At 41.8% G+C, this 18153-nt stretch overlaps 1 protein-coding gene across 2 annotated transcripts; it reads right to left on the bottom strand.

Moving 5' to 3' along the window:
* Positions 1 to 4390: 4390 nt before the first annotated feature.
* LOC308383761 (uncharacterized protein) lies at positions 4391 to 13602 on the bottom strand. Of its 2 annotated transcripts, none has more exons than XM_080861870.1 (3): positions 11694 to 13602; positions 8876 to 9517; positions 4391 to 5000 (listed from the first exon to the last, which is right to left on the bottom strand). In XM_080861870.1, the coding sequence occupies exons 1-2, from the start codon at positions 12681 to 12683 to the stop codon at positions 8978 to 8980; spliced, it is 1530 nt and encodes a 509-aa protein (XP_080717996.1). In that variant the 5' UTR covers positions 12684 to 13602; the 3' UTR covers positions 4391 to 5000; positions 8876 to 8977. The 2 variants fall into 2 exon arrangements, with proteins under 2 accessions (XP_080717996.1, XP_080717995.1); XM_080861869.1 differs by having other exon boundaries at positions 4392 to 5003; positions 11694 to 13598.
* Positions 13603 to 18153: the final 4551 nt, after the last annotated feature.

Below are 18153 nucleotides of genomic sequence, written 5' to 3'. Positions count from 1 at the left end.
TGGCCACTCTGTGAAGTGCACTTTGGCCATTTTATTAAGTATAACTTTGGCCACTTTTTTGGATACACTGGTGGTAATAAAATGTCCCAACCTTTTTTTGAGACATGGCAGTTCAGCTCCATGCTCCAGAGAAAATCATTTAGATACAGAACCTTTTAGCCTTTAATGCACTTCGACTCCTTGATATGATTTACATTTTCTCTAAGCTGCATTTTGAAGCTAAAGCTAAGCTTCAAAATGCAGAAATCCAAAACCATTGGGTGATCTCACAGTAGCTACAAACATATTTATGCCGTCTCTGAATTTTCGCATGGAAGCGATGGTGTAAAAAAACCCTGTTTCCAGTACCAGGCATTTGCTGCTTTGATTGAAGCTGTGTCTTTTTAAAGTCTGTCATGTGCTATTTAAGATAAATAGCCCCCCCCCCCCCAGAAATAATCAGCAGCCATTTTTGGTTTCTCAATTCATGTGCAGAATATCTTCGAGCTAAGTTTTTCAAAACTCCCAGTGTACACTACAGCCCATGGGCTCACACCAAATATATTTAAACTCTTCAGGAAAGAATCACTTGGCAATAGGATTAGGATCGGATTTTTTTCATAGCAAGTAATCCAAACCATGCAGCAACATATTAATAACTAACCTAGACCTGAGCATGGATCATCTCAGACGCTCTCCTGTCTGAAGTTTGGTCTCTTTTCAGCATCTTCTTCCTTCCACATGATGTTTGTCTCAGGCAGTTCAGGCACTGAACATAAACTTTGGTTACGAACAATTTAACCCTCATACTAGATCTTCACTGTGCTCATTTTTTATATTAGCCTAACCGTAGCTCTGTAGCTAGCCACCAGGTTTTTAACACAACATCATGCACACATTGCTCAGAGCTGTCCAACCACTGGTTGCTTGAGAAACGTGTACTCAGCAACAGTGGTTATTTGTGAAGAAGGTGCTACACCAAAAAGCTTAGAGTTCTTCATGTTTCTCTGTAAATATTCGCTAACTTCCTGTACTGTGTACATTTGAAGAAGTGCGATGGAAATTAGAAATGCAGACTAGCTGCACACTTTTTAACATGTTGCTGTATTTGCCTGCAGTTTGTCTGCAAATGCTCACTAAAAACGAGCTGAGTGGTAACACTACTTGAAAAAGTGTGACGCAAACCAAAGAAAATAAAAGTTAAAGTTGTTCCTCAGCACTGCAGTGAACATGTTTCAAAGGGTGTTGGTAGTTAGCAAGAATTATCACGAACTGGCTCAAATTATGTAACAAGGAAAGAGTCCACACAAATTGGTTACTTAAATATAAAATAATTTAGAAAACACAATCTAAGGCACAAAGATCACTAATGGGTTGATGTCAGGATGAGTACAAGAGAGGAACTGAACATTTCATCTGGGCCCGCTTTATAGGCTGTAAGACACTTACCTGCATTAGCTGACAATCCTCCCATGCCAGGCAATCAACAGCAGGTCATGGCTTTCATGAGTCTGGGTCGTAACAGGATTTTTACAGACAACCATGGCAATCTGCCAGTAACCGAAACAATCACTCAGAGGCTTTTGCCAACCAGTCCCTAGCAACAGGTGGTTGTCAGATGGTTGTTGGCCTGTGTCACTTGATTATAAATTATCGTCACGATTGTCACCAGTGTTGGTCAACTTACTTGAAAAAAGTAATCAGTAACTAATTACTGATTACTTCCCCCAAAAAGTAATCCCATTACTTTACTGATTACTTATTTTCAAAAGTAGTTCGTTACTTAGTTACTTAGTTTACTTTTTAAGACATGATTTATCCCCTAAATGGGTGATAAAGCAAGGATGATCTGATATCCTCGTGTTGGTGTTGTTCCCAGACCATCATGAAAATGTTGTTCCAGGTTCAACATTGCAAGTGACCAATCACATTGTTGTGACGTTATTTCTTTGCGCGCCAAGCCATTCGTGCATTTATGAAATTCCAATGTTGCAAGGACAATATCAATTCTGCTTACTGTTTATTAAAGGGTTAGGGTTAGGGTTAGGGTCAGGGTCCGTTGATCGGCGGACAGAGGCGGTTTCACGCAGCTTAAGTACAGTTTTTTGTTTTACAGTTTTTCCCGAAGTCGCAAAAGTATGAGGTCACAACATTCTGATTGGTCACTTGCAATGTTGATCCTGGAACAACATTTAGTATGATGATCTGGGAACAACACCAACACGAGGATATCAGATCAACCATAAAGCGGAATAGCTTTAGCTTCAGCCCAATTCTACTTTTTCTGCATAATCCATCATATAAAATGTAATCAAATGAAAAAGTCTCTTTTTAAAACTTGTTTTATTAGTTTTAATCTTTTAACTCTACGCATGAAGCAAACATTAGATTATATGCAATATTCTCTGACTGGAAGAAATTTGTTTAACATTTAAACCCATTTTCTGCACATTGCAGCACATAAAATATTTCTTTGTGTTTACACTCACTCTTTCAAATAGATGCACGTAAAACACAGCAGAAAATAAATAAAATCAAAGACCCAGCAGTCCTGTTGCTCTATTTTCACCTGTATAGCAGGGGTGGGGCAGGCGGAGGTTTGCCCTGGTGCAGGTGTGCCGCAGCGGTCAGTGGAAGGATACGGCAGTTTCTCTGTGAATTTCACATTCCAGCAGCAGCGTATTTGGTGCTTGCTCGACGTTTAGGGGATTTTTCGCTGTAAAAAGTTTTCTTCCCACTCAGTGAGCAGTGGACGCTAATGTTTTTGTCACTTTTTACAGAATCAAACTCAAAGTAAGGTCAGTACTTCCACACTTTAAACGCTGCACTCGATATATTATCCATTTTTGATCTGCACACAGCTGTTGCCACAAACGTTGCACTCGCTTATGTCATTGTCATGAGACACTTGCAGAAAAAATCCGGGTTTTAGTAACGCAGTGTGCTTACGGGAAAGTAACAGTAATCTAATTACCTTTTTTGCAATAGTAATGTACTCCCTTTACTCGTTACTCGAAAAAAGTAATCGGATGACAGTAACTCGTTACTGCCCATCTCTGATTGTCACACATCCAAAATGGGGGTCTGTTGAATAAAAAATGCCTTTTGGAAACATGTATGTAAGTAAATGTTTTCTACAGTCATTGGTTCAGTTATTCTAGCTAGCCTAACTTCACTATCCCTGAAAAGATTCCTGCTAATTAGCTTTCCATGTTTATATCCAAAGTTATAGCGGTGCTGTGTTTTAGAAATTCTTAAGTCAGAACGTGGTTTTTCATTTTTAGATGTAAACTGGTCTGCTCACTCCTCTGCTAAACCTTGTAAATCCTTATTTACATGCATGGCTGGATTTTGAACTTTATCGTAACACCTTGATGAAGTTCTGAAGTAATCTGTTTAACTCTCAGTGCTAATGGCTGATATCCTCAGAGGCATTAGCTTTAAACCTGGAGATGGTGCTTTAAATCAATCTCATGAACTTAAAAAATGATCTCGTTCAGCTAATCAACATGGCCAGAACTGAGGAGTGCATTTTCCTCTGTGTGTAAATCAACATTCAGAACCAGTTGTTTAAAAATTACCGTGGCGTTTGAGTGTTAAATCCACTGCCTAAAGTGCTGAGCTGGAGAGCTTGACAGACAGCTAGAGTTGGGTTAGTATATTCAACTGTAATGACTTTTGGCTTAACACTGAGCTGTTGAGGTGTGCTAGGAATTTATCATTATTTTCTTTGTTTATTTGCAAACTTGAGAAACACTTCAGGTCAGATCAGATTATAAAACCCATAATTTAAAAAAAATCTTTGGCTACAGCGTTATTGTATATTGTTACCAGACAATGGTGCAATACAAGGCCCTGCTTGAGGGGCCAAAAAATATTTTTAATTTTTAATGTTGACAAGTTAATAACAGCCTCTGGCACATGACCTTCCCCATCTATCCACAGCAGCTTATCAACTCTTTACAACCTTGCCTCCCAGTCACACAGCACAATTACTTACACCGCTTCAGGCTGCAGACAGTGAGTGACAAAACACCCAGGACAGTTAACAGTTTGCATGCTCCATCTGTCACTGTAGCTTTCCATCAGCGATACGGGCACGGAAAGAGGCCAAGAAACTGGGATATTTTGTAAGGGAGCTGGATTGTAGTGGCTCTCAGAGGAAGCAACAAGCGCTTGGATAGCAGCAGGCGCTTGCGAGAGGAGAGTGGTGAAATTCTCAGACAAGATTTAAACAAACAGAGACACAGACGCTGGCATTGCTGGCCATGGATACAGCCTCAAGCGCGCTGACAGAATAAGGCCATGAGAGATCACACACTGCCATCTCCAGATCAGGCCCAGAAGTATTCCTACAACAGCTCCTCTCACTTCAGTCAGGCTCAGCGAGTGTATAAATCATTTCTCAGAGGCAGGGGTAATAAAATGCTGGTGTCATTTCTTTTATTTCATATTTAATATTTAGTGGGACATTCAGCAGTCAGTGAAACTTATCAAGAATCAGATGATTAAGATGTTGGATTTATTTGCATGAGGAAGGTGCAGGAAAATCAAAAGTATTGCCATTTAATTTTAGCTTCCTCTATCCTCACTTTCTTTCCTCTTGTACTTTAAAAGCCATGTTACAGAGAGAAATAGTTGATATGGAAAATATCTTCACCATAGTTTATATGATATAAATCTTAATATAGTACAGGTAGTATCCAGACTAGTATAAGCTGCCTGAAAATAGATAATCTTTTTCAATATAAAAATAGTAGAAATAAATACTGTCATGAAAAGCTACCTTTATGTTTCAGGTTGATGGTTGTTGAGAATAAGTTTGCAGTTTATCCTTCTCATTACTTTCTCACACATTTAAATTCTCAAACAGTTCGACTGCCTCTCCTCCACACTTGTGCGCTCACGTGACGTGCAGTCACAGGTCGACTCTCGGGGGAGCTTTCCCTTTGGAAATAACCCCACCTTCAGGCCGTGCTCTGTTTCCACCAGCTGACAGCTCGTCTCAGTGGCATCAGCTCCTGCTGGAAACATCACATCAGAGAAGAGGGGAAAAAATTATTTAAATGCAGAACTCAGCACCTCAGTGAGCTCAGGCTTGGTGCCGCCTGCCCTTCCCGGTGAAACACAGTACATTCATATTAACTATGCTTCTTCTCAAGGCTTTTTGTGCCGCATTACTCATTGGTGGAGCCATGGAAACAGAGCGTAAGTCTGTGCTGTACTGACAGTGAGGCAGTGCGTGTAGTGTCGTGTGTGTGTGAGTCATGTTGCTGACTTGTAAAGAAGCACCTCAAACATGGCTTTTATCAAACTTGTGAGAAGAGTTTTGTGTCTGTTTCAGAGAAAGCCGCGGTAGGTTTCTGGCTTTCAGAGGAACGATATTTCTGCCATGGAGTGGGGTTTTTTTTGGAAGTGGTCACGGTCGAGTTTATAAAGGATGCTCCTGATCTGACTCCCTTTTTTTATTTGTAACCAAGGCAGCAGTGAAAGGATAAAATACAAACAGCATACACTAAACACACAGAACATGAGGTGCACATTTTTAAAGTTAAACTTTTAATAGAAAAAGTGTTTCAGGACTTAATCAGATCTATTTACTTCCTGCACAGACTATACTCATTTTTAAATTTCCATCCTTTTTTAAATGTAAACTGGGAAAGAAAATCTACAGTCCAACCTCAGTAAACTGTAACAACAAATAGGCACAATCTCATTGTCAAAGAAGCCAGCCACGGATGCTTTGTTTTACTAGCTTTACCCTTTTATTTCTGTTTGGTTTTTATGCCAAACTTTCCCTTTGCCTTCTTGTTGGTCTGCATGACTTTATTCCTTTCTGTTCCTCCCAGTTTTATTTTGAAAGTTACCTAATGTGGCTCTACAAGTTCTTAATGGTTAAATCCTTTAGGAAGGAAGGAAGTCTCACTGAGATCAAGAGCTCTCTTTCAACCGTGGACAAAAAGCACACACAAAACTTGAGACAGACACACCAAAAAACAACCCATTATGCAATTTTTTTAACCTTCTCCCACTTATAGGCAGCAGTTTTTAAAAATTCAGGGTGAATCAGAGGTACGGCTAATGACCAGACACTGTAAGTACTGTGTTTCAGTTCAATCAAAGAGCAGAGGGAAGCAATCCGTCTTTGCAGCAGGGCCTTGTAAATAAACATCATATTTCATGATAATGCTGCTCTCTTTGATTCTCCAGTGGGCCCACCTCACTTTTTAATACAAGATGCAATGATGAGTAAGAAAAGAAACGCCTGTGATAAATTTGGGCCTTTGTTTTCTTCCCGCTGATTGAGTTCACCTGTGCTTTTTTGCCCTTCTCCCTGGTGTGTGCTTAGCCTTTGGGCTTTTCTCATTTCACTAATTTGTGCCTCCTCCTCTCCTCCATATTCCCGCCTATGACAATCAATCTCAGTGCGCCGTGCTGAAGGATGTCTCAATTCCTAAAATGCATCATAGCCAAGCTAAGCCAAGCCAACTTTATTTATATGGTACTTTTAAAAGAAAAAAGCATGTGCTGATCAAAGTGCTTAAAAATAAAATTAAAGACAAAAATAAATAAATAGATAATTAATAATAAATAAATAAATATATTTAAAAATGGAAAAGTACTGGCAAAAAGCACCTACAAACCGATGATAGGAGAGGGACTTTTTATACAACTCATCTTTTTCATTCAGTTTGTTTAAGTTTAAGATGATCAAACTTTCTGCCCTTCACTCTTCTCTGTGAGATTAAAAAAAAGGTTTAATAACTTGTCAACTTTCTCCATGTTATGAATTTAAAAGTGTTGCTAAATATAAAACATGAGCACTCTTAAACCTGAGACTATAAAATACAGCAGTAGTTGGACTATAACAAAATAATTTATGACACAATTGTGCCATGAAGTTGCTTTAAAGGCAGTGATCAAATATGCAGCTCAACCTGCTGTAGTGACCTCTTACAAGTAAGGGAGCAGCTTATTCATAATGAATTACCACAGTTGAAACCACTATTTGTAAATGTACAACTGTATCACTCATTATCTGTTTGAATGACCTCTGGTTTGTTTAAAGCCAGTTCAACCGGTTTTCTCATAAATGACAAACTAGCTAATAGTGATATCAATAAAATACATCAATACGTATCATTCTTGTTAAATATTAATAAATAAACATCATTAATAATAAAAAAAACAAAGCGTAAACCCTAATTGAAGTTAGACATAATGCTGTATATAACACATTCACCTATGAGTCCTCGCAAAGATACAACCAGGCAACTGTCCCCACTGGCCAGGATGTAATTTTTTCTTGCCGGCACTTTTACAAAAAAATCCAGTGATCAACTTTGAGCCTTAAACATTCCTCCTGTAAATGTCTTACCTTTAATTTTTGCGCAGTAAATGAGGTATTTAGTGTTAGTCATGCACGTCATAGGAACTGATCACGTTAAAGGAAGCTAATTGAAAATCTTTTAGCGATAAATAAAAGGAGTCAAGGAAAAACTTATGGAGGCACAGAATGTCTTGTGCTTGTCATTTTGACACTGAACCTGCTCTAGATGACTAATTCAAATGACTCAGACCTTTAAAATGTCAACAGCAACGATGCTTTGAAAAACTGTGAAAGGACAGTGTTGAGCGGACGAGCTATGTTACACTTACACCCTCATCTCATTCAACTGAAAGAATGTTCAAAGGCGCACGCCTTGCCGACCCTTTTCATCTGCCTGTCAGATTCGACCTGAAGCTGCAGCCTTGGATGTGCGCCTCTTCCTGCAGCAGTGGATGTGGAGTGCTTCTGTTTATATGGACATCACAAATAAACCCAAAGTTTGCCTCATTTTGTTTTGGCACATGGCCGGGGGGTGGGGTGGTGGGGGTTTATGATTAAAACCAGACTGTGCTTGCCCGACTCGAAGCCAGAAAAATAGATTGTAGTTACGCATACTCTGCACAAGAGGGAAGTACAGAAACACGCACGTGTCTTCAGCATCTGCAAAGGTGGACTCTTAAAACCAGTGCTTAACTCTATATCTGCTGTCTAATTTTCTGCCTCTGCTACAGGGACTTTTTCACAGAGTCATCTTGTTATTAAGTCTGGCTCTGTGATGATACATCTGTCTGTGGCATGAGAAGAAAGGCTCAGTCCCACCTCATCAGCCCATAACAGTAAATTATGCCAGCTCTGAGGCAGAGCTATGATCTTCCTGTAAATCTAATGACGACTTTTTTTTTTGTCACATGGTTGCAGTCAGGCGGCTGTGGGGTCTTCTTTTGCCAGTAACGGCTGAGCTCCTGCCAAGTTCCCTTGAAGTTATGACTAAGGTACACTGCAAAAAAAAGTCTCAAGATTTAAGGCCGTCACATTCAATATATTAAAGTGCTTTTTTAAGCCAAAATAACAGCAATGAGTAATAATCAACAGCTAATTGCATTTCGCAAGATCAGAAATTTCTCAAATCTACTCGTAAAAGAAGAATTTTACTTCAGCGAATGAAATTTTCTCACCCTGTTGACTAATTGCAACCACATGTGTAACCAGACTCAAGAATGAACTCTAATTTCTCATTTCACTTGCCAAGACAGACACGTTTTGCAGTGTAGTGAAGACTGGGAAATCATGTGACATCAACAAAAGCAGACGCATAACAATCCCTTCGCTGCCGCCCACACACAGACACCGCGCACTTGCGCGCGCACACAAAAACACATATATCAAACACATACATCCTTTTTTGTAAAAAGGGAGGAACGCTGCAATTCATTTACTGCCTTTAAACCCTGCGCTGCCAGTAAACAGAGCCAACGTAATCAGCAGTGAGCCCGGACAGAAACATCAACATTGTAAAAGAAGAGCGAGAGAGAGACAGGGAGGAAAAAAAAGTTCCTCTAAACGTACCATTAATTGTTCCCCTGCCTGGTCCCTCTTTGACCTCCAGTCACTACAGCAGGGTCTCATGTTTCAGGCCCCCATGGCACTGGAGGACACCACCCCCCTCCTTCACACCATGCTGGTGCTCTGGCGACCTCTACTAGGGTAGGCAGGGGTCCTCACAGGCTTGGGAGGTGGGTATGGGCCCTTCCCACAGCGGCCGTTTTGGGGGTAAGGCGGAGGCTTTTGAGTTCTTAGATTGGAGGTGCTGTTCCCTATGATGACCTTAGGGTCTAGGGTCTGCGGGTGGGGTTCGGGACGAGCTTGGCCTGTGTGGTTGGAGTCTTTCGAGGGGTACAGGTGAGGCGGGTGGCCGTTCAAACCTGGCTTTTCGTGGTCCTTAATTAGATTGGGCGGGGTGAAGTGGCTGGTCTTCACTACCGACGCCATGTGGACAGGAGAAGGAGAGTTAGATCTGAGGATGACGCGGTCTTCATCGACGTGCTGTGATGCCTGAACTGAAGCTGGCTTGTGATTGGGCAGCATGGTGACCCTGAGGTCTCCTGAATGCGTTGAGTCGTGAAAGTTATTGGATGACCCCTGAGCGATGCCGGGCGGCTCCTCACTGAGGTCGATATTCGCTGTGAGACGATCAATCTGCTCAACCACCTGAATGAAAATAGAGAGAAATACATATGAACAAACTGCAGTGGAGTTTCAGTTACAGTACTTTGTTTGTGTACTTGCATTTTTATTCGACTTTCTGCTGCAGTTTGCTGGTCTGTAGCATTCATGTGTCAACGAAATGCCACAATCATCCCAGGAGTGGACATCTGAACAAGGTCAAACTGTGTAATGCTCAGAGAAGTTTAAAACAACCCAATCTCTACACCTACAGATCTCAGTTAGCATGTTGAATATAATATTAATATTGGGGCGACCGTGGCTCAGGGGGGTTGGGAAGCGCATCTGTAACCGGAAGGTTGCCGGTTCGATCCCCAGGCTCTCTGTCCTGGTCGTTGTGTCCTTGGGCAAGACACTTTACCCTATCGCCTACTGGTGTTGGCCAGAGGGGCCGATGGCGCGATATGGCAGCCTCGCTTCTGTCAGTCTGCCCCAGGGCAGCTGTGGCTACAACTGTAGCTGCCTCCACCAGTGTATGAATGTGAGAGTGAATGAATAGTGGCATTGTAAAGCGCTTTGGGTGCCTTGAAAAGCACTATATAAATCCAATCCATTATTATTATTATTAAACTTCATGAAGGTACAATTGCTCTAAGACTGAACCAATATGGCTTCTGTGGAAGAGTTTAGGAGAAAGACTTCGCTTTTCAGCATGGTTTAAGTTCAAGACTCCACACCTCTGGGCAGATGACACAAAAGTTGAGACGTCATAATTCACAGCACCACAGTTGGAGAAAACCAAACACAGCATATCAACACAACCTCACGTCAAGCACGATGGTGGGGAGGTGATGAGTTGGACTTGTTTTACAGCCACAGGACCTGGGCACCTTTTACCATCAAGTCAACCACGAACTCCTCTGTATCCCAAAGTACTTTAGAGCCAAATATGAGGACATCTGTCAGACAGATAAAGCTTGACCGAAACTGGGTCATACAACATGACGATGATCCCCACTGCACAGCTGCAAATCTACAGCAGGATGGCTAAAAAAGTAAAGAATCAAGGTGTTGCAATGGCCCAGAGTCCAGACCTCAACCTGCTGTGTCAAAATGCTGAAGTGGTATTTTAAGAGAGCTGTGCATAAACAAATGCCCGCAAACCTCAATGACTTGAAGCAACATTGTAGATTTTGCCAAAATTCCTCCACAACAACAAGTGAGACTGAAAAGTCACACAGAACACAATCACTTCAAGTTACTGCCGCTAAAAGTGCTTCTACAAGGGACTGAATAATGGTTTACACTTCATGTTTCGTGTGAAAACTTTAAAAATGTAAAAAAATCTACATTTTTTTATTTCTTCCTAACCTATTGCTCCACCTTAATACCAGTCACATGCTACATACATCAGTATTAGCACATGCTGTTGATAGCTGTAGCTCTTCGAGGCCATAACACTTTAGTTTGGAGACTTTTGTGGGCTTTTGAATGCAGGAATTTGTTTTTACGTTTTGGTATTTGTACTGAAGTAATGGATCTGAAAGCTTCTTCCTCCGCTGCCAAACTCTATTTCTAACTACAACAGATTGAGACAATTTAACCAATTAGTCAAATTAAAGCTCTTTTTTGTCTCTGGATCTCTTTTGTTTACAACTGTCTCAGTTCACTATTATGGCGGTTTTTATTTGTAACAGCAAAATGCCAGACCTTGCACCAACGCAGTCAGCTGTGAATCAATGCCATTTTACAGCTGCATGCAAAATGGATACTGTAAGAGCAGGGCATAATTTAGTAACAGTCTCAAGCCAGGCTTTTTAATGTGCTGCCCGGAACGCTGCCAATTTCGGCAGCGTTTTTCAAAAGGTCAGAGCAAATCGTTCTCAATCACTGCTTCGGTAGGAGATGATGACTGAGTTGCAAACAATGCAGTCAGCATGCACACACACACACATACACATACACACGTATACACAAGGACACATATAATGACATGCTCTTCATGAACGTGCACTCAGAGATACACGACCTGTGTCAATCTGTTCTGCACAGTGGATTGTTATGTCAGCATCTGAGCTTTGTGTTAATCCTTTTAAATGTCACAGTTTCCAGGAGAGAATTGATGAAAGACTGGGTCATCTGCACCAGATGCAGGTTTTTCTATATTAGACACCTGATGTATACGTAAGGATTATACAGTTATAATAATAGACCCTCCTACCTCTTTCATCTCGACGTGAACTTGCTTCAAACCCCCCAACACATCCTCCAGATCTGTCACCACTTGTCGAATTTGATCCCTCACCAAATCCTGCCGTCTCTTTTGCTTTGTCACCTCCAAACCCTGGAGCTGGTGGTTGTTTCCGGATGGTGATTTTGAGGTTTCTGGACTGGGGATGTCGGAAGGAGGGATGTAGGACCCCTTCCGTCTGCTTTGGTTCAAATTCTTTTGTGGGACCTCAGTGGGGAAAAAGCCACCACATCCATTCAAACCCTCCTCTGATCCACCCTTCAGTCTCCCTGGGTCCTGATGGCTATCTCCTTCCTCCCCTCCCTCGGTGAACACAGGCCTCGGTCTACAGTGGCCATTTGGCATGTGCAAATGGCCCAGTTGGGGATTGTATAGGTCCAAATGATGGTTCTCAAAGTTGCATCCATCGCTTTCCTCCTCATCCACAGAGACGTACCTGACAGTCCTCCTGTGTCTGTACCCCTGACCTTTGACCTGAAGATGAGGGAGAGGATGTGGTATCCCAGCGTTAAAGGGGTGTGCCCTGCTGTTGCTGCGCACCACACAGCCACACTGTTCTCTGACAGATGAATAGTGTCTCACCCCAGGCTCCAGTGGGTAGTTCCACTGGGCAGCGTTCAACTCCCAGGGGAAGACTTGGCTCAAGTCATCTGACTGGCTATAAGGGCCCTGCCCTGCAAACACAGACCTCCTCTGTGGGCTGTGATGACCACTTTTCTCAACTCTGTCCACCACGAAAGCTCTACCTCCTACATCTTTAACCCGAGGAGCCCGGGTGTCTCTCCTGAAGTCCAGCGATGGGTGGTCTGTCTGTCTGGGTGATGCTGGTTGATATCCCAGTCCACCGTGATGGCCGTACGGCTCATAGTGGATGCAGTGCTGGCAGGGGCATGGGGCAGGATTGTTGCTGTGCTGAAGAAATCGTTGGTGTCCTGTTGCTTGTGCGCCTTCTGTGTACATGTCCGAAGAAGTCCAAAGACTTGCGTCGAAAACGACTTAGAAAACAACTGGTTTCCTCCCCTCCCAGCTCTCTCCAGCCCAGTCATTCACTCGCTCTGTTTTCCTCATCTGCGTCTTCCCACAAGAAAACTTTTCACCAGCTCTTTTTTTTTAACTCTCTACCCAAGACTCCCTCCCCTTCCTTCCTGCCTGTTGTTTCCTTTCGTCTTCACTTCTGTAGTTAGTAATCTTTGCGTAGGTACTTTCCCTATACCCTCTTTCTCCTACTTCTCGTAACTTTTTCTTACTCCTTCTTCCTCACCCTGTAGCCCTCTCTCCTGCACGGGGCCCCTCTCCACCTCCCTCCCTCTCTCTCTGTCTCTCGTTCTACCTCTCCCGCCTCGTTGTTCTGTCTCATTTGCTGCTGCAGGCTTTCAGTCCCTCTCTCTCTCTCTCTCTCTCTCTCTCTCTCTCTCTCACTCTGGCAGTGTATTTCCCGTTTCCTCCCCTCCCCTCTCCCGCTCTCTTCTCTTTCTCCACCTCTTACTCCTTCTCTTGCCTCTGGTATATTCTCTCACTTCGTCGGCTGTACCTGAATTTGAGAATTTCTTCTTCACCCACCACCTGAAATCCTGCAGCTTTGTGAGGCTCCTCCGTTAAAGGACTCCATGGATCTCTGTCTCTGAGAGAAGCGCGTGAAAGAGTCCCAGCTCCGGTGCTGAGCTCATTAGACCAACTAAAGCCTTTGCACTCTGCAATTAAACGCTGCCTGGGATTCCTCGGCCAGAGACTGAGAGAGAAGGGGAGGGGTGGAGAGAAGCACTTGGGGGAGGTGGGGTTTCTAACATATACACACAAGGGAGTAGACAGCTCTCTGAGTCAAGGAGACAGAGCCACTGCCTTTGTACAAGGGGAGCATTTTTCACTTTTCTCTACCTCTCTCCACACCAATTTCTTTTCCTCCTCGTCCTTTGCCTCTCCTATCATCCGCACTCTGTCACTGTCTCAGTTAAAGTGACTTCACCTCAACAGTTGTGCAAAACTTCCTTCTGCTGAGGCAAGCACAGGCAGGATATCTTTGCTCCCTCAAATCCATACATTGGGATTTGAATGCCACTTAAACAGCACACTGTTAAATGTTTGCAAGCCATGTTAATTTCATCATCTGTTTGATTGAGTTTCTTCTCTCTTCAGATAAGATAATCTCCAGATGAATGGAGCAAAAAAGAAAAAACAGAATTAGATAAGCATGATGAGTAATCAAGATCGCTCTCTCTCTCTGTCTCTCTCTCTTTCTCTCCCTCCAAAATAGCACAGTGCGTCAGTATTGCAGCTCTTTGTCCACAGCGGCTGAGGACGGCAAGGCGTTTATTTTCAAAGAAAATAACTGGAGCTTTGAAAACAATGGGTTGTAAAAAAGAACTACTGAGAATAACAGCAGAGGAAGATGAAGGGGATTCATCCATCGCAGCAGGAGGATGAGCAGTGCAGCTGCAGCCGCTGGAAAAGACTGGTGTAACACAGCCGGAGGAATTTATATATCTGTGTGCAGTTTATTTATGTGGGCACAGATATGCATATTTAAATATACAAAGGTAAAGTTGTTCAGATTGAGTGTGTAGTGATTCTTAAAATCTGCAATAACTCAATGTTCATCCACTTGATTTCTGTGGGAACAAGCTGTGATCGGTCATCGGTATATAAATTAAGTAGAAACCTCCAATGCTGAACATGCACCAACACGACCTGTTGACACATCCAGATGTTACAGAGCAACATGTGTCTGGCCACTAGATGACTGCAAGTCCAATAATAATTCCTCTCCTTCTAGCCGTGTTTTAGTCTCCACCATCTCGGGGGGAAATATCTGCCACTGTAGATGCTGAATGCTTTAGCAGCTTCACTAGTTGATAACTTTTTTTATTTGGTATGCAGGTGGCTACAGTCGGCATTTAAAGCTTTTTGAAAGCAGTGAGGTTAAACTCAGACAGCAAAGCTGCAAAACAGACAGCTAAACAAAGATCTGAAGAATGTCAAAGACTCTATAGTGCTGAAGGGAACTGACGGTTTAAAATTTCTGTGGGTTAATCACCATGAAACGCCATTTACACAAGCTAGGAGTCATAGGACCCTGATAAAGTAAAAATATTAATTACAGCTGCTTTAAAGAATAATTTCTGTCAGGGTATTTGTCGGCTACAGTAGCAGATAACTGTGTACATTATTTAGTATGCAAGCAGCTACAGCTGGGTTTTTTTAAAGCAGTGAGGGTGGACCTAAAAGGTAGAGCTGCTGCACTGAAAGCTAAACAAAGATCTGAAGGAAGCCATAAGACTTTATATCCCTAAAGGGAACCAACAAGTGGTTTGAATTTTGTTTGGGTTAATCTCTATGAGCAGCCATTTTGGGCTTGCTTCTAGTCACATGACTGTTAGCAATCCTGACAGGAGTGATTGATCCCCATTTCCAGCCAGAGATATTAAAGGGATAGATGCCTTATTTAAATGTTATGACAAAATGCCCCATTGTTATCTGTCTATAGAGAACAACAAACCAGACTGAGTACATTTTGACTGCTTTTATTAGCACAATCCTGCCGATACTAAAGAGTCAGTTAGCTGAGAGCGAGGGAAAAAAGCAGTCATCAGTCACATTTGAACACTTTCTCGGTGCCATTTTAAACCCATGAATATAAGTCCTGCGCTCCAGCCATCTCGCTCTCATACATATAAATTCATTCAATCCAGACAGACAGACAGACGAGAAAGTCGATAAGAGAAGACAGAGCAACACCTCAGCCTGTCATCGGGTTCTCAGTGCTTCTCAGGAGGGTTTTCTCAGCCAGATCCTTGTCTGTGAGGTAAAAGGAATATCAAAGGTTGTCATTATCACACTGTCTGTGCCCATACATATAGATGGGTGCAGTATATGTGTGCATGTTGCCTCAGAAAGTTCCCAGCTTGTGCAGCTCTTACATCACACTGTTTTTTGTCAGCCGGCCCGCTTCACTGCACGACTGGAGGGGAAGCACCGAGTAGAAAATAGGAGCCACACTTCACCACTCTGAACTCTTTTGTCCTCGCCATGGTCAAGATGACCTAATTAGCACATATGGATATTTCGAACTGAGCCCTTAACAAGAGCTCAATATGGTGTCTGGAATGTCCTGGATGGCATGTGGCCTATTTACCCACCTGCAGATGTACAGACTTACTGTGGATAATTCAATGTGTAGTGTTTGAGTATGTTTTGTCTGTATTATACTGTTTATTGTCATAATATATAGGCTAGTTTTAGCCTCTCTGAACTAGCTACTAACTTGTATAAATATATAGGTTTATTTTTATTACCTCAGAATACACTGCTGAATATTTCAAGCCATGTTGTCCCTCAATAAGTCTGCAAGCATCAGAATATGATCAAATACTCCAACTAACCCAGTGACTGAACCTAAATGTGAAACAGAAAGGGCTTTTGTAAATCTGGTCCAACAAATTAGAATCAGCTTGACCCTTTTCTGTTGCTGAATGTAAATTTACAAACTGTTCTCATGCTAAGAAAGAAAGAAAGAAAGAAAGAAAGAAAGAAAGAAAGAAAGAAAGAAAGAAAGAAAGAAAGAAAGAAAGAAAGAAAGAAAGAAAGAAAGAAAGAAAGAAGAGAAGAGAGCTTAGTCCTTTTATCATGAGCCTTATAATAAAAAGAAAAAAGCTTTCTGACTTGACCTCTAAATCCATTCCTGAGTTTATGGGCCCTGAGTTTTGCCCTTTTATTTTGAAATCTTCTGTAGAATACCTATATCCTCCTTTGTTCTTGTTACTCCATGTTTATTGATTTATCCCCTAAACACTCATCCCTTTTCATCACAATTAAATATACCAAAGTTGTTTCCATTAGAAATAATCTCTTTATGGATTGAAATAGAGTGAATGTAAGTCTGCTTCACAGCATATTTCAAATGTGTGTATCTGCAGACTGGTATGCACTCCCTCCATTTCAGTCTTCCACTCTTAGTGTGCAATTGTGGGCAAGCTTGGCCCCAGCTGCTCACAGCTTCTCTTGCTAGGTTCCCACTTGTGCGTTTAGTTCAGCAAAAGGAGGAAAACACATTCCTTCGCTGTTTCCCCCATAAAGACAATGTTTAACAGCCTTTCCTGTATCATTAATGATGAGTTTTGACACCTCAGTGTTTATCAATGAAGATGTGGTTTGACGACAATTACAATAGCTTCTGGATTTTTCCATGAGTAGCTCTAGAAAAGGCAGTGATCTGGAAGCAGACCTGAAACATGACAAAACCCGCTCAGTCCAGAAAAGAGAAACAAGGGTCACCCCTAGCAGGCGTCCAAGGGGGAAAGGTCATTATTCTAGCATGTCAGGGGGGTCGGCTCAAAATATTCAGTGACTGCATCTATTAAACAAAACTGTCATCAAAAACAACACATTTACCCAGATTAATGCTTGCTGGGCCTCGTAAATTAAATTACAGTAACATAAATTTTTGTCAGCTAACTCAGAAACTATAAAACATGGGCACTGCCTTCAGGTCGAACAAAATTAGCCAATGTGGAAATGCCTAAAAACATTCCTCTGAAGTCCACAAGACGGCGATAGCTGTAGTTGCTAAAAGACTTGTGGTCCTTGAAGAAACAACTTTTTTGACTTTACCTCCATTGCAGAGTTTATGGGTTCAGTCACTCATTTAAGCCTTTTTTTTTTTTATCTTGGTCATACCATGTTTAAATATTGCAGATTATCCTTGGTGTGCAAGTGGTTTCACAGTCTGTCCCAACCCTCAGAAAATGCTAATGTTGAGCCTTCAGAAACAAATGGATGTCAGGGTAGCTGCGTCCTTTTATTATGCTGTCTAATTAGTATCACAGGGCTTCTCTCATACTTTAAGTGCACTCGTTTCATTTCAGCGTAGTGTGAGTCCCATTGTTTTTCCTGTCATTTATATTGCTGGTAGACCTTCTGTTGTCCTCTCCTGTTTCACCGTGTGCATGTGTATCCGTTTCACCGCTCCATGCAAACACAACAAGAAACATCTGACTGATGATTATCCTTGTGATTTGTAATCCAGCATATAAAAAAAACAAATTTTTCCAAAAGTTAAAGTACTGATTTTAATCTGCAGTGGTCCTTAAGGTTTCTGCACCTTTGCACAATCTTTGAAATGTGCCATTCATTGTAAGTATTCAGCATTTCTGCCTTAAAAGTCACTTATTATTCAAAATCCACAGTTTAATTCCTTCTTCACAACTCAACCCATGTGCTTTCTGCTGATATTTCCTGTTTATCCCTACTGTAACTGTAACATAATATAAAATCAAGTACACAACATGAATGTAGTATACTATTAGTCCAGACTTGGATAAAAACAAAGAAAATGTCAGACTGCATGACTGAGCGACCAAAAAATGCATATCCTCAATGTGTCAAGGCATTTTTTGAAATTGCTCACTGTTCATGATGACCACACAAGATCTATTTA

The sequence above is a fragment of the Rhamphochromis sp. 'chilingali' genome (assembly GCF_963969265.1).
Source record: "Rhamphochromis sp. 'chilingali' genome assembly, chromosome: 16".
In the NCBI taxonomy this organism is placed as follows: Eukaryota; Metazoa; Chordata; class Actinopteri; order Cichliformes; family Cichlidae; genus Rhamphochromis; species Rhamphochromis sp. 'chilingali'.
The sequence above is the reverse complement of the archived record's forward strand: the minus strand, read 5'-3'. Positions and strand labels throughout refer to the sequence as shown.